Source organism: Pecten maximus, chromosome 13, assembly GCF_902652985.1.
Source record: "Pecten maximus chromosome 13, xPecMax1.1, whole genome shotgun sequence".
In the NCBI taxonomy this organism is placed as follows: Eukaryota; Metazoa; Mollusca; class Bivalvia; order Pectinida; family Pectinidae; genus Pecten; species Pecten maximus.
The window spans coordinates 34,073,030-34,089,939 of NC_047027.1; the positions used below are offsets into that span (position 1 = coordinate 34,073,030).

At 35.2% G+C, this 16,910-nt stretch overlaps 2 protein-coding genes across 2 annotated transcripts; one reads left to right on the forward strand and one right to left on the reverse strand.

Moving 5' to 3' along the window:
• Window positions 1–1,475: 1,475 nt before the first annotated feature.
• LOC117340786 (discoidin, CUB and LCCL domain-containing protein 2-like) lies at window positions 1,476–10,254 on the forward strand. The gene is made up of 8 exons (XM_033902558.1): window positions 1,476–1,589; window positions 4,454–4,477; window positions 5,633–5,835; window positions 6,409–6,570; window positions 7,261–7,417; window positions 7,988–8,233; window positions 8,637–8,684; window positions 9,587–10,254. The coding sequence occupies exons 1-8, from the start codon at window positions 1,547–1,549 to the stop codon at window positions 9,772–9,774; spliced, it is 1,071 nt and encodes a 356-aa protein (XP_033758449.1). The 5' UTR covers window positions 1,476–1,546; the 3' UTR covers window positions 9,775–10,254.
• A 1,501-nt stretch (window positions 10,255–11,755) lies between these two features.
• Window positions 11,756–16,153, reverse strand: LOC117340787. The gene is made up of 5 exons (XM_033902560.1): window positions 15,832–16,153; window positions 14,873–14,938; window positions 13,995–14,076; window positions 12,841–13,031; window positions 11,756–12,035 (listed from the first exon to the last, which is right to left on the reverse strand). Exons 1-5 carry the CDS (start codon window positions 15,854–15,856, stop codon window positions 11,854–11,856), a joined length of 546 nt encoding a protein of 181 aa, XP_033758451.1. The 5' UTR covers window positions 15,857–16,153; the 3' UTR covers window positions 11,756–11,853.
• Window positions 16,154–16,910: the final 757 nt, after the last annotated feature.

The following is a 16,910-nucleotide window of genomic DNA, read 5'->3' on the forward strand; positions in this document are numbered from 1 at the left end:
AATGGCGAATCGTCGCTCTTTTAATGGCGAACTGTTGCAATTTGCATGGTACATGGCTCATTGTCGCTGTTTTCGTGAGCCATGCGACCCCGCAAGTACCCCGCCAATACGACAGGGTGATATAATTCGCACTTTTCATGGTGCACTGTCGTTCCTGGCGGGGTGCCAATGCAACAGTGCGAAATGGCCGAAATTAACCACCTTACGACCAATTATATCAATGTTCTGATATTTTTTTTATGAACTAATAAAGGAATTACATTCTCACAACATCAATGACGATATGGTAATCTTTGATACAATGGCTTGATGCAGCATAAAATTATCTGAAAATATGCTTCAATAATATAGTATAATATATCTTGATAGGTAGATAGCTATAACAAAACAAAATCTATAACGATCTCTTTTAATTGTGTTTGATTTATATTTAACCATTTTATATTCATTCGGATTCATCACACGAACCTTATCAGTGCAACATTCATTTTGAATAATCTTTCATATTTGGCTTCTCGTCTACATGTGTTGTGATGAAAGACTAACAAACGTATCATAATAACCGATCTGTTGGATTTAACTTGATTTACATAACGAGTGTCGTCATCAAGACAGAAGACGCCCATTCTTTCTGAACACCTGGTCTTTGTTCCTTTTACTTTTCACGAAATCTCCATGCAAGTCTATATTGCAAATGTTTTGCTCTTTTTATCGAAAGAGACTTAGAATCAGGGTTTCGTTTGCGTTCAGGTATTCTCTGTTGGTGATGACATGATACACATAACAACATATACATCTATGTTTTATTAATTGTACATTATCTTGTTATATAAGTTATTTTGAAAACAGAAATATTGATAATCTTTACAAAACCCGCCTAGACTGTACAATTACGTGACATTAAGGATCAGTTTTGAACTGCGATGTCCCTTCTCCATAAGATGTATGTTCTCGGCTAAAGTCAAGAAAATAAGGTAAATATCTATGTTGACCGGAATGTCGCAATCCGCCACCATTGGTTAAATTCCTCATTCCTGAGAAATCCTCGGAATACAAAAACAGTCCATCTTCTATAAGACATTTCTGTGAAGCATCCTGAATTTGTCCAAACCGTCATTAAGTCCACAATGAAGATAAACCATTTACGTTAAATAAATTGAGATAGCATCCATCCGGAGCTTTAGACAGTGTATCTCAACGTAAAAAGTTTTGATAATCCAACAACGATTCACAATGCTGAGTTGTTACAAGCAAGTTCCATCTTCTCCGGAACAAAGTCTTCCCGTCTTCTAGTCCGGATATTACACACTAAACTGTCTATTGACAACCGAAGTCGGCCCTTTATTGAAATCTAATTTGTCACTGCCTTCACGCCCCTCGATACTCGATATGGACCCTTCGTCCTGGTAACGGACCTATGTGAGAACGGCCCCTCCTAAGCTCGACTGTCCAGGATAAGGGGCTGACTCGGTGATGTTTGTATAGGGGTATACTTATATAGGTCAAAATTAATCCAGCACTACAATCTCCTCAGTTTTGACAAGTGATGTTCATGATGAAGGTAATACAAAGTAGCGTCGTATTCCTAGGTAAGTTATCGACAGTTATATTTCTTAAATATTTTATCTAACGAATGTAATTTCAACTAGACTTTAAGTTCAGGTAATAATGATATTCATGTTCGTATTGTTATCCGCAATTATCTATAAACAGTTGTTCTAGTATTGTTAAAATCCTACTGTATTTGATATTCCTAAGCAAATTTTTGTTCAAATGTTACTCATATTACTAACTATCTAGTGAAGAAAGAACATAATGAAAACATTGTTTTCGTCTGTGTAAAGATTTATTATTTTGGCATTCCTAAACGTCTTTACATTTGTTCTATACGTTTCGATGGATTTCATGTTTATCTTGTTAATATATACGCAGGATTTAACCGATTTTGAGTTAGAATTTTGATATCGACTACTCTTTCTTATGTCTGTGCGTTTAAAAATTCACAACCAGGTATACAGTAACAGAGTATGATTTCAACTTCATTAAAAAAATGATATCTTTGAATTAATTTACATTGCCTTTTCACTGGGATCATTTTATTCACAACATTTTACCGATGTTATTAGCTATTTTGTAGAGGTAATGGAGATTGACATTCCTGACCAAATGTTTTTCTTTCCATCAATGGGATATATAAAATATTATTTTGGTATTCAGAAAAGACGAATATGTTTCATGAATTGTAATATATGATGACAGGTTATCACAACAGTTCTTCGTTACAGTATTTATATAGATGTATCAACTATAGATTAATAGTAGATATTATAGATATATGAACAAATACTGATATCTTAAATATGTTTCTGGACATGGTCCCCACAACCGCTCACGTCATAAGTAACCGGGTGTACGGTTGACGGAGCAAATAAAGGGATTGTTTTAAAGTGCCGTGACGCTTATACACCGTAACCCGGACATGGTAGCATCACAACCTTCCATGTCACATTATACTGACCATACAAGTCACTACAATCACCAATAAAAAGCTTAAAGTCTGGCGTAAGAACACATTTACCAAAGTTATGGTTCAATTTAGAACCCAAAATTGGTATTTAAGGCAGTAAGAGAAAGCCAGGGGAAAATTTTTAACTGGCACAGGTCAGATCAGTTGCCGTTTTCTTTTCCTGAAGAATTGGCATAGAAGAAAACTTCGCAATTTCAACAATAAGTCGCCACTTACATAATGAAGTATGTACTTACCATCAATCCCTTGACTGCAGGATATATTTAGTTTACTGACAGTAATATTCCTATAGTAATAATCTGTTCAATATTATTTTCATGGCCAGTGCTATGTACTATATAATGTTTGGTTTTAGGTTGTAGGGTCAACTTTAAGAAAAAAAAAGATATATTTGCAGTTATATCTAGCATTTTTTTTACAGTGTTCTTTTTTTTCAAAATGCTTCAAAAATAAAACAAATGTTTTCCTGACACGTTGTAAACTAACCATGCTTTGGATCGATACTGTCAGGAAAGTAATGTTTGAATTGTGGGTGACATGTTATCACTGACATCACACCCAGAATGTAAGTAACTAGGAATAGTTTTAAGATATACCACAAACTCGGATAAACGTTTAGCATGTAGTCTAAACACTGACATTAATTCACAGTATAATACACAAAGATACACTATGTTTCTAGAGATTTAGGATGGCTCCAAGCTTTCCACATTTTTTGTTTAAATATTTTTTACATACTTTTTGCATTTAGAAACCCTAAAATATCGGTATGTTAAACGTCGCCACGGCATAGCTGTCTCTAGATAATCACTGTTTCATGTCTTAAAGGGTAGATACTGAAACAACCCTGATGATAATTTAATAAATACAGTCTGGTAAGTGATAACATCAGAGCAAATTTTACTGCACATTTCAAGGGACATTGATGATAGAGTGATTAACAAGTTTTTGCAATAATTCACAATTTCTTAATCTGTTTCCTTAAGTATTTGAGAAGAGAATAATTATCAAACATTGGCAGGGATATCTTAATCCACGTGGAAGAGTTAGCATTAAACTATCCAGCCAAACTTTTACACGCGGTCAGCGATATCCCTGTCAACGGTACAGACCCATGCAAGAGTCTATTATTCTCAAAGGTTTCTACAAGATATTCAAAAAGCAAAAAAAAAAAAAAAAAAAGTCAAAAAGCTAAAATTACTAATGCGTTTATTTGTATGTCATGTATCTTTTCCTATGTGTTTAATGGTCTAAAGATGGTATCTCTTGTATAGATATAGAGAGTTAACAAGGAGATGCTACTGCATATTGTATTTTTACGCGAAAAAAAGAAACCCGAAGAATTCTATGTATTACGTAACTTTCGGTCTTATAGGCGATCGTTTTGTGGATATGTAATTATTTGTTTGCGTTAATTAAATTTGATCCTTACCAATGGATGGTATTTTATGCATTTTTGGGAAAAAAATAAACATATCAAATGTCGGTGAAACATATTTAATCCTTACTGTCCAAAATAACATGTTTTCGCTGTCGTGTTATCACAAACATCGAACCCAAAGTACAGTTACCACGGAAAGTTGAAAGAAAATAGCCGTAAAAATGCATTGTATCTAGATTCCTTTCACAACCTATGAAGTAGCATTGTTAAGCTGCAGAAAATGGAAGTGCACGTTGTCGGAAAAGGATAGCATATTGGCCCCGCCCACTTCCCACCAGATAAGGGAATCTAACTCCTCGCGATAAGAATCCGTCCATATCCTTTATTTAAAAACATGCCTGAAGGAAATTAAAGGGCACAAAAGTATTTTTTATGTATTTTAACTCTTTTCTCTCTCTTATCTTTTACTACTTTGTTTGTGTCTATATAAAATGTGTGTGTTGTTGGGCAGAAAATATTAATCAATGAATCATTCCTCTTTTCAGCTGCCTTTGCTTTAGCTGCCTCTAGTAAGTACACACTGCCTATAATCATTAATAATCTATTCAATAACTTGTTCATACATTTTTAGTTTAGCTTTATTGTATTTCTATTGCTGATTTACATTAATATATTATATACTACTGACCAATCTGCAGATTCTCTAGTAAATTGACTTTCATTATTCAACGTTTTGTTTTGTTACTAATTTGTTTTATTCATAGCTTTACTTTATTGTGTGGGTTTAAATGTACGCTTCTAAAATGACATTATCATCGCTTACATTCAATTTCAAATTTGAGATTGATAGCTACTTGGTCGTATTATTTATAATATGGCCGATTGATAATTCAGGTACACTTTACATGTATACGATTTATTTATAAAATGTTTTATATATGACATCGTTCTTATGTCTTTTAACCGTAAAGCTATGTACATTGTACATGTATAGCATGTTTTTAGAACAACGTTCCTGTGTATATTAACCGTACAGCTATGTACATGTATAGTGTTATGTATGGTATGTTAGAGATGGAGTTTGAGTATACATCACAGGTTTACTCAGAACCTCTTACAATAAACTATACAATGTTATTGGGGTTACGAATTCCGTCCTAATATGCATACAATCTTGATGTCTAAAATCATCAAAGGGGAGGACTTTTTAAATAAAGATTAGAGGTCATTCTATCAATCAGTTATCAAATAATACAAATACTACTTGCATATTACTAAAATATTACTTCGCGGATTCCCAACAGTGTTTATCAGAATTGATTACGGATATTTATGGACATGATGAAAGTATAGAATTTTTGTTTAAATAATTATTGAATATTTATGTTAATAACATCTGTATGATTATTTTAATGCAACTTATTTATAGATACAAGACTTGTAGTTTTACAATGATGAATAATGCTTCTCGTCTTTTAAATTACAATTAATTTTAAGGCCTTAGATTTGTTATGCCAATACAAGTGTGTCAGTATTTACTATGACAGATAAATCCAATCGAAATGACAAATACGGTTAGGAGAGGCTAAGTCCCTTTCTCCCATCGACGAATATTCGAAAACATCGAATTGGAAACATAAAAAAACAATTGAAGTATTCAAAAGTATATGCTATTTCTTATTTATGAAAACATATCAATTTTTGAATACGTTCCATATCCTTAGCTGATCCTTGCGCTCATAATCTTGTCACTGGTCCATATGGTGTTCCGGATGACCACATCACCGCTTCAAGCAGTCTGAACGGAAATATCTACGCCGGTCCAGAAAGAGGTCGTCTGAACACAAACGCAAGTCAGTTAGCTAATGGAACTTACCTTCAGGGATCATGGGCACCAACACAAAATTCAAAGAAGGAATATATCCAGGCAAGTATCTGTTAGACGACAGGGAATCAAGTGGATATCGTTCTGTTCGAATGAGTTTGACATCCGTTACTATAAAACTACTGTAAAATAGTGAATCTAACATTAATTCCCTTATTGCGTCCATTCTGATCTCCACTGTACCTCCTCAGCTTGTCGCTTTTGTTCCCTGGCTGTAACTTTGAGGGCATGAACTGAGTAGTATATGACCTAGATTTATTTTGCTGGTGTTATTAATGGAGAACAAGACGTTAATTTTCTTTGTGGTTTCCACACATTGTTCTGTGTTCTTCTGCTCATAAGTTCAATATGTGGTGACACATCAGAATTTATAAAAAAAGAAGAAGATAAAAGTAAACAAAAACAAAATAAGATCAAAATATATAAATAAATAAATAAATAAATAAAAATTCGTAATAGTTTCGTCTCGAAAACCTGATTTTTCTTAAACATTTTGATTCATGTGATGCTGTTTTAAACCAATAAAGTTACTATGTTTTAAAAATAAAAATGCTGGCTACAAGCCGTAGTCAAATATATCAACAATCGATCATACCCCTTTATTATCTCTCTCAGGTGGAATTGAAAGATGCGAGTCTGATCCGAGGGGTCATGACCCAAGGACGGAATATCCTCCCTACCGAGAACAGTATAGAATATGTCAATCTTTATCATGTGGCTACCAGCATGGACGGTGTCAATTTCACAAGGGTCACAGACAATAACGGAAAAGACAAGGTAAGATTTGAAAGTTGGCAAATGTTCAACATTTTATTCCTTCGGGGTGTTAGAAATGTCTGATAGATTTACCATGGATTGAGCGGGATGGTCACTCAAATATTAAATTATATAGTGATCAAGCGTCTCTTAGAACTTGACCTAGGTAACTTTCGGGTAAAGGTTATAAACTGTTATTAACATAATTTATTAGAATCTGTGTAACTATAAATTGGGTGAAAGAATCTTATTTCGGACTGTTCTGTGGACAGGGATATCTCAACCCAAGTATAATTGTTTGACTTGTCAGCACGGGATTTTCCGTGTGCTTGCCAGCCAAACTCTTACCAAAGGGTTGAGATATCCTTACTTATGGAACAGGCTCACGTTTGATTGTTTTTCTTACAAACGTTTTCATCGCGCCATCATCAATAAAAACAATGATGACGTTGTTCTGTAGTACGTAGAGTCATAGAGCGTGACAACTGTCTTTCTCTATCCCGTGTACATGCCTCATTAAACGTTGAAAAATTAAAATTTTGGTCCAAATTCATGTTATTATCATCAATATTACCTCAGTGAAACAAGAGGTTCCTGCCTAAATTGGGGAGTTTATGTTGGATGATTCTTTATATCGCGAACAAAGCGTGCAACACAGCGTGTGCCAATTACTATTTCTGAATAGTACATTAAAATGTTTACTTCTTTCAGATCTTTCGTGGTAACATGGATTCCGACACTATTGAGTCGAGCACCTTCCCTTGCCCTGTATTCGCAAAGTATGTCCGTATAATTCCGGAAGCCTGGTCCCAGAACATCTCCATGCGGTTCGATCTGTTAGGATGTCAGATTGATCAAAGTCAAAAAGGTACTTAACACACATCCGTCACAGGGTATACGTCTTACTTGCAAACATGGCACCGCCCCTAATTCTTCAATCGTGTGTGAGTTTTACGTGAGATTCACCGTCTTAAGAACATCGTCGTTACTTAAATCGGATAATGCAGCAATAAGTACAGAATTCGATATTTAAAGTCTGTTTTACAAAATCGTTCATTAAAATTGAATTGTCTTATGCTCCCCTTAATTCTTCATTTGTAATATCTAAATTCAGTCAGAATAGTATCATAATTAGATCAACACTAATAACGAAACAACCATCGCAAATAAACGTAAACGAATACATTTTGTACATGTATGTACAAACATAGATAATGTCTTAATTATTGGAGATTAACAGAGGCGATTCGCAAACTTCTAGAGATCTGGTCGTAATCATTTTTTTCATTTTCAAATTTCGATATTTAGGTCATATTTTGCTGATATCTTATTGACTTTGACTTGTAATTGTGTTTTTAAAAATGTATTTTTTGGTTGTTTATGATGTCGAAATTCAGAAACTGACGAATGTAATGTATCAGACCTGTTTCTGTTGTAGCGCCAGTGACAACTGTCCCGCCACCCACGTCGGCTCTGCCACAAACAACAGCTCAAACTCAACAACAAACAACAACTCAAAGTCAACAACAAACAACAGCTCAAAGTCAGCAACAAACAACAGCTCAAAGCCAACAAACAACAACTCAAAGTCAACAGACCACGGCCAAGGCAGCCATGACAACAGCCGCTCTCGTGAAAACAACAGCAAACGCCGCTCAAGTCACCACAAATGCAGGCACAACATGTGAGTTGACCATTGAATAAATGAATAATCGTGTTAATTTGTGCCCGGGGTCAAAACATATTTCACGCAAAAATAAGGTATCGGTAAGAACTCTTATATTGCCTTGCCACGTTATTTTATATATATATATTTCCACTTATTTGTTTATTTGTCGTTGTAAATAAACATGATAATTCGTCGATATATTTAACACAAAATATCGTTTAGAAAAAATATACTCTCCAAAAAGATACCAAGCCTTATTTGGTTCTATATTCCCACACGACCACACTTCACTTGATTTGTATATTACTTGTATATTACTTTGTATTTGTTTAAAACATGTATGTCACAGTCATATGTATAGCTAATCTCAAATTAATATCAATTTACAAATTACTAACTATGAGCCCTGATATTGTAGCTGCAGCCCCCGCAGTGGCCACTCTGGCAGTAAATGTTCCGGCTGTCCGTAAGTACATACTGTATATCATGGATCTTTAAATGGCTACTTAACTCAAATAACTGATCAAAGGAAACACACAAAAACACACTTAAAGTCCGTGTGTATCATTGCATACGGTTCGCAATGATACATATCAAATAAGTATTTTAATAAAACAATATAAACTCTATCTATATATAGAAGTATAACACGAATCGTCAAACCGTCAGTCATTTTAGAAAAATAAATCATTTCAATGTGTGAAGTCTCTTAGTGTCAATGATGTTGTCCTCTGTCAAAGTTTGAAATACAAAGGATGATAACTTTTGAAGCAATCGTTAACAGAAAGTATTGCAAAATTACAATAAAATTCTACCGGCCCGGGTTAAAACAAAGCAAAAATAAACTGTAAGAAATTTCATCAGTGGATAGGTTTAAAACTCTGAGTAAAACATTTTCTACTGTGGGATACCAGTTAATCATGAAAACAGGTGGGGAAAGCCAAAACATAACATTGTTATGTTATTTTGGGGAATGTGTGTCTTTTGTGTGTGCTATAGTGCGTGTTGGTTAGTTACACTAAAGAACGTCTATCGGTAGCAGTATTATGACTTACAGTATGCTTTCTACCATCAGGTTTTTTTATATGAGATATCCTTCATATTCATCAGTGTTACATGTTTTAATATGTTTCGAACAGTGTTGTGTTTACTATTGGTCATGACAATGCTGTTTCCGGCAATGGCTGCGCATGGCAGAGTTAACGTTTTCGCTACTGTCGACTGACAAGAGAACTAAACCACAATATATATAAATGTATATAGGTATCTGCAACGAGTGTTTGTAATAAATGTTTGCCCAGGTAGTACGACAATGAACAACTTATAAGTACAATATAAGTTTAACGTCGCCATTTATATTAATTCTAGCGTGCGTCAAGGACTGCAAGGGGAAACCAAACGGAGACTACCAAGGATGTAGCACGACCAAGAAATCCTGTGAAATGCCTACCTTTGTCACGTGTTCAAACGGTATACTCTACACCATGCCTTGTCCAGGAGGTCTCGTCTGGAACGACGCCAAGTCGTATTGTGATTGGCCAAACCCAAGTTGCTAAAAGCGCCGTAAAACTGGAGTTATCGCCCTTTATTTATGACAATGCTGCAGAGGTACTTCGTTACTGAAGACGATTCATCGGCGTAAATAGTATCAACATTGTAAACATCAGGGACTTTTAACTGTCAAAGATATGATACAGCAGTATTAATTATAATTTAGCTTATATAATTTATTTATATTTAATTATCATTTTCTTCCTTATCCCGATCATTAATGAGATTTGTAAAATATTGTTAATGCAGTATGAGACACTCTGATGGTTTCTTTGATTAAATTTTATACTTTTGAAGACAAAATAAACAGTGTAAAGATCTAAACAATGTCGTTGATGCTGCCCTATCTTTCTGTACCATGCTCTATGATGAAGCTTAATGACGATAATGTTGAATAGACTTGCTCAAGTTTCTGTGTGAAGTGATTAAGTCCAGATATCACATGTCATTCTTCATTTGGATTAGATATGATTATAACGATTGAATCTTACTTTGTTGGTTTCATTGGGGATCGGGTGGGTGGAATAGGGGCATGCTTGTGGGTATCAGATAAATTAAGCATAAGATGCTTTTAAGATAAAAAGTCCTCAAGACCAATTAAATTCATCATCTCACGAAGTCGATGACCGTAAGATTTAATTCGTAATGACGCAACGACTCTGATTAGGCACATCATGAAAATGACTTCATGAAAGAAGTTCCTTTGAAATACGTTTCACTTCGAATGAAACTAACTTAAATCATTGGCAAAGTGACAAGATTCTGAATAAAAATTGCCAAATACAATGGTTTTTGCCTGATTTAAAACCATGTTTTTATGTGGATGTAAACTGTGACGATATATTGGGCAGATATAAAAACTAGTGTATTTTTCTTTAAAAAAATGTCTCGTTAAATCAATCAATTTCAAATATATCGACGACATATCTTTAAACAAGAAATAAATGGATAGTGATAGTCTTTTACATGGGTCTGTTCCGTTGGCAGGGACATCTTTACCCAACTGATAGAGTTTGGCCAATCAGCACGAAGCTTACCAAGTTGTACCGGTTGATATCCAATCAAAGAGCTAGTACTGTGTCTTAGATTTTGCCATACTTTGTTCAATGGATGCAAAGTGAACGCAACCCATGATTTATCACAGGGGTCTTCATCTGTTAAGTTTTGATAAAAAAACCTGCTCCTAATACATCATGCTATAACATATGTAACACTTTTAACTTAAATTTAATCCGGCTAAAATAAGAAATGCACACATATTTCAGAAAGGTAACTTGGTTCAGATTCCTTAAATGTCAACGCATCATGCTATTATTTTGTCGTGGGTCAATGGTTTAAAGAGGGAAATGTACTAAAAGCGGTTGTGCTAGGGGACCATACATCGACTGTGGAAAGGAAATAGGCTATATGTTTTAAAGCGGTTTTGCAACGGGCAATCTGATTGGTCAACAGCTCTGTAACTATAATTGTCGACCAATCAGATTATCCGTTTAAAAAAAACTCCATGATAGATAGACTTCATCCGTTCCACAGTCGATGAATCGTCCGATTTTAAAGTGTTACACCTTGTTGATATAGTAGGAGTAGAGGTTTTTTTTCTATTAATAATAACCAGATGCAAAAGCATATTAGTGTATCGAGTATGGTCATTCCATATAATACATTCATTGTATATACATTGTACTAGTATACAGTACATATGTACTTACCATAAGTGACCATACGGACCAGACGAGTACTTCTCATCCGTATCAAAACGGGAAAAAGTCAATTTCTACTGACAAAGGTAATTCCTGAGCTTAAATTTCACCTTCACGCAAGTTCAGGACGAGATACAGTATTTAAATACCTACTTTTTCCTTCGCGTCAGTTTTGATTTATTATGAACATTAAGTTAAAGATGGAGTGGCAATGTAAAATTGTACTGGTCCCATAGCGTTCCTCAATGGATCAACGTAAATGCTAATATGACACAAACGCTCAACATGATATCGGTGGGAAGAATTTTAATGTGGTTGAACATGATGTAATTATAATATCAAAATCGGATGCGCAGTGATGTAGATTTCTAACATAAGGCACGTTTATGCACATGTAGATGATTGACGTTCACATGTCTTGGTGCTGTCGTCCCAGACGAGGCTAACCGGACAATCCCTCAAGGTGGCGCCATTGACGGAGCACGTGACATACTTACTACAGTCGGTACATGCCTGGAAGTCACCCTCGTCAGTACCACACTCGATAACGTTGTGGATACAACGTCCTACAAACACCGAATCAGTACATTTTGTGTAAACAATATTTTGTTCAATAATCACATGACTTAAAAGCATTCATATATGGTAATTAAAACATTTGACGTCTCTTTCTGTAGTGAAAAATTGTAACAATACAATTATGGCGCGTTGTTGACGCCAGTAATAAAGGACGCTACGTCATCTCTTCACGTCATTTTCGCAACATTGCTCTTGTGAATTTGAGTTTAAAGTATCTGCATGCATATTAAGTATTTGTGTGTAAAAATATAATGTCCTGTATAAATCATGACGGACCTTCAATAGTTAGATACAAGCCGTGATAGTATATCTCATTTTTTATTTAGAATTTTCATGGATGAGATAAAATGCATTTAAATTTCAAGGTTTAAAGAGGACTACATCTATAGACTTATTGATAAACAAATATATCGTACTTTTTCTGTATTTTCTAATCTTCTCTATCAGATAAACGCACTAATTGCAAATTTGAATTTATTGGAGAAAACGACGTTTTATTCTTAAATGAATATACATCCAGAGCTAGAGTAAAAAGCTATAAAGTTTCTCTCTCAAAGAGGAATGGCTGAAATGTATACACGAATATCTTTGTCAATGTTCTTAGGACATCAAAATATGATGAAAGATCTATCATCATTTAAGAAACGAACAACTATATTCTGACTTATCAAACCATTTCGTCGACGATGAAAATAAAAAAAAAATAAATAAAAAAAAAAAAAAAAATACATAAGTTAAATAAATAAAAAAAAATAGCTTAACCACCCCCTCCACTTCCTTCCTGTTACTTACCGGTGTGAACTGGTCCGACGACTGGTGAGTTGGTGAAGGCAGGTGGCAGCGTTGGGGCCATGGTAGGAACAGCCATTCGGCAGGCACCGAAAGCTTTGGTGGCAAATGGCTTTTGATACTCACAAGTCATACTATTAAACATCATGTTGGCGTCGGCTTCAAATCCATTGTCACAAGACGCAGTGCATGTCCTATCAAAGAAAAATAGATTGATCATAACGTTTTAAATATAATGGAATCTAAGGCTACCAGTAAATAATGCATCCAATCCTTGATGGTGTTATGTTAGAGGCGCTGACCTCGCGAAATTGCAATGGACGATACGTGAACTTCATATAGTAAAACTTAAATGGTTTGCATATTTATATTTCTCAATGGTTTTAATAAATAAAATTCAGATTTTATTTTCATATTTCTGTAGACAATGCTGCTGTCTGTATATTTACAATTTAAACTCATCGTCCAGATTTTCACCGACATTTATTTTATGAGTTTAGGCATAAACCCGACAAATTTCTCAAAGGATAATAGACACACAAAGCTCTCGATGTTTGGGTTCAAAGTCCGATGGACATCTCATATAGACATAACTTATATATTCGTAATTGGAATAAAAGCAGTATTTGTTGTAAGCATTCTCTTGACAAACATTTTATTTTCAAGACCATCAGCTATATAAATAAGTTTTCTGATTTGAACCATACTCAGATCAAAATAAACACCGCCATATTGCAATATTAATTTCAGTCAATAATAGTCTTGGTCATTCAGACTCTTGAGCCGTTTTTGTTGACATACATTCGCAAACAAGTGTCCCGTAGAATTAGATTAAATAACATCTATCAGAGTTGCATCCCTGCGTTTCGTTCTATGGTTGCGATAAGGTTGACAGCCAATGGCGGTCTAGACTATGTCTTTTTAATGCCGTCTTAAATGACGTTCGAAGGCGTGTTAATGGTAATTATAATATCTTAACTTCAATATAACAATTGTTCTTTCATCCATGTTATCGTTACCTGCAAACGGGCAAAACGCTGACATGTTGCAATCGCAACATCTCGGCCAAACCCGCCAAAGCTCAGATCAACCGAGTCTTTACGGACTTGACCGAAGTGTTACGATTACCGTAATTAATATAATAATGTATTACTCACAGGTTGCTCATGCTGTACGCGCAGTATATACGGCCATTAACAGGGGCGTCGAGTGGTTGACAGACTGAGATCAAATTGGAATCTGTAAACAAAACAAAAAAACAAATATTATTACAACTAAAACACTGTATCAGACTCACAGAACCACAGTTTTGGTGCTGTCAAGTTAAAGCTTTGTTAAAGCTTATTGTTGACAGCTGCCGTCATTTTTAAGTTGTAATTGTTACATCTCCATGCATGGTTACATACCGGTTGCGATTTGACTGTAAGTCTACTCAAAATTTCTGACTGTAACTTAAGAAAGTGATGATTTGATTAAAACGTGTCAGATTGTATCTAAATGTAGAATTCAAAGCTAAAACAACAAAAGGTAATGCTGATACCGAATAGTGCAAAATTACTACAGTATTTTAGAATCGCCAGTGCATGAAGATGGACTCGAACGGAATGTCTAACAAAACGTGGCGAACGACGGAAGACAGACAGGCAGACAGAGGGAATATCGTTTTAACTTCCCGCTTTGCCAGTGCTCACTTGACCAAAACCAAAACAAAAACAAAAAACAAACAAACAAAAAACCACGCATTCAGAATCAGCTTGACCATCAGCTCATTCATGCTCTGTTTGAAGGTAAAATGTTTCTCGTAGAACACCGCGTGTGGCCAACGTGGACAATTTATCACTAGCCCTCCACCTCTGGGTTGCGAGTTCGAAACCCACGTTGAGCAGTTGCCAGGTATTGACCGTAGGCCGGTGGTTTTTCTCCGGGTACTCCTGCTTTCCTCCACATCCAAAATCAGGCACGTCCTTAAATGACCCTGGCTGTTGATAAGACTTTAAACAAAATAAACCAGAATCGTAGCACACTATATACTCACCTATGTATAAGGGGTCTCCCAGGAGGTCAAAGGGCATGGAATATGCCGCCACCAATAAAGCAAATCCTGAAAATATATTTTCATGTATTTACAAACGATTTATCAGTTAACTTAAGAGGTATACAAATTTATTATATAATTTTCCTTCCAAGCATAGCAAGGCGCCAGGTTTTTCATTACTTATACTGAAATGGCAAGGAAACACATTGGTTACATGCAATTGCAGCTAAATAAAAGACTTGATTTTATCAGTAGCAGGCATTTTTACTAGAATTTTGCATATGCAATATTCTACCATGTTTGCTATGTAACGCCAGTTTTGATTGCTTTAAAACCATGTATTATTTTCCAATAACCCACGCTCGTGCCAATAATACACGGTAGTGAGTCACGGCTGTTACAGTTTTATATATCTAATATTCACACATTTATAAAAGGTTACTATAGCCGAGTGGGCTAATGGGTTAGTCTGTCAATAATTTTTTTATCACGATGCGAGTTCGAATCCTACGGAGCCCCCCCCCCCCCCCCCTTTTATTTAATTTTTTTTTTTTTATCCTTTTTTTTTCAAAATCAATGCCATATGATAGATGCTCTTGATCGTAGTACTGTATTGCCTGTATATTTCATCAACAAATAATGCAATACTCCAGAAATAAATTACAAGGTTTTCTCGGGGTTTCTTTGCTTTTTTTCTATTAGAAAGAGGTCGATCTCAGAACTAAACAGTACATGGTAGAATAGAAATAATCAACTTTGACTCGTGTATTGTTGCAGGATATACAACTCGGACTCGGATATTTTGCAATTTTAATTAATAACTCAGGCCTGCGGCCTTCGTTATTAATTTAATTGCAAAATATCCTCGTCCTCGTTGTATATCCTGCAACAATACACGAATCATCGTTAATTATTTCTTAATTAAAGAAATTTCGGAAAATTAATAAAATTCAACAGACCTGTGAAAACTGAGAGTGAGTACATTTTGGAGAATGTTCGTGAATGTCCGTCCTGGAGAGTCCGAGTGTCGAAGGGTACTGGTCGAGATGTGCCGGGTCAGAGATCTATACTAGTGCTCGACCTTATCTTAGTGAGTGCCAGCCGGGCTAATCGGACGAAATGTCCCAATGACCATATCATCCTATCTCTCTCAATAAAGCCAGGTGCCCGAAGATAAGGCACGCGTTCACGAAATGTTACGGGTTTTCTGACCCTCAATATCCCTAACCTGACTCTATAAGTTTAGCATGGCGCCGGTTTAGTTTGGTCTACTGACTTATTTTGTAATATTTCTCTGATACCGATATATATATATCTTATCGAGATAAGATTACAGTTTGTAAAACAATGGCGGGAGTCTTACCAATAAAATTTGATGAAATTGCCAAAATTCAAATCTGTGTGAACTTTCTCCTTTTAACACGAGGTTTAAGCATACGATCAGGGTTTTAGACAAATGGAAATATTTTATACCAGAAAATATTTCTTTCATATTGTTCTCAATATCAGGATATTTATAGTCTAATAGGATTGATAATATTAGGTTATTAGTGGAGGCAGACGCCCGTGTCTCTATACCAACATCCATAATCTGAAGATCACGTGCCTTGACCGAATTAAAGGTTTAGATGTAAATATGGAACGGAGACAACATAAGACAAAAAACAATGTTTTTTTTTATTATTTCATTTGGAATTAGGTTCAGTTGAAGTGGCCCGAATTGAGTATTAAATAATGCTTGTTTATGACCGAAACAGTCATATAAGGCTACAATCTCTCTTTTTTGCGGTCACAACAAAAGGCATATCTGCTGTGACATTTTTATTACATATCTTAATTAGGGACGTATCCCTGCACATATACGTGTACATTCAACACTCTCATGAGATGTACTGCTACCATTTCTGTTTTGGGTCACCACATCAAAAGAATTTAAGCTATGACATCTTTTTTATCAAAACATGTTCAAATATCAGTACACTCGTGACTTCCAGATAGTCTTCATTAGCTCATGAAGCTACATATAACGACTTTATTC

What these genes read in the sequence shown, in the direction of transcription:
- LOC117340786 (XM_033902558.1), top strand. Translation starts at nt 1,547, where the DNA reads ATGTTCATGATGAAGGTAATACAAAGTAGCGTCGTATTCCTAG. An exon ending in CAAAGAAGGAATATATCCAG is followed by an intron (nt 5,836 to 6,408) that starts GCAAGTATCTGT and finishes TATCTCTCTCAG; the next exon opens with GTGGAATTGAAAGATGCGAG. An exon ending in CACAAATGCAGGCACAACAT is followed by an intron (nt 8,234 to 8,636) that starts GTGAGTTGACCA and finishes CTGATATTGTAG; the next exon opens with CTGCAGCCCCCGCAGTGGCC.
- LOC117340787 (XM_033902560.1), bottom strand. Translation starts at nt 15,856, where the DNA reads ATGTACTCACTCTCAGTTTTCACAG. An exon ending in CTCACTCTCAGTTTTCACAG is followed by an intron (nt 14,939 to 15,831) that starts GTCTGTTGAATT and finishes ATATATTTTCAG; the next exon opens with GATTTGCTTTATTGGTGGCG. An exon ending in GCGTACAGCATGAGCAACCT is followed by an intron (nt 13,032 to 13,994) that starts GTGAGTAATACA and finishes TTTCTTTGATAG; the next exon opens with GACATGCACTGCGTCTTGTG.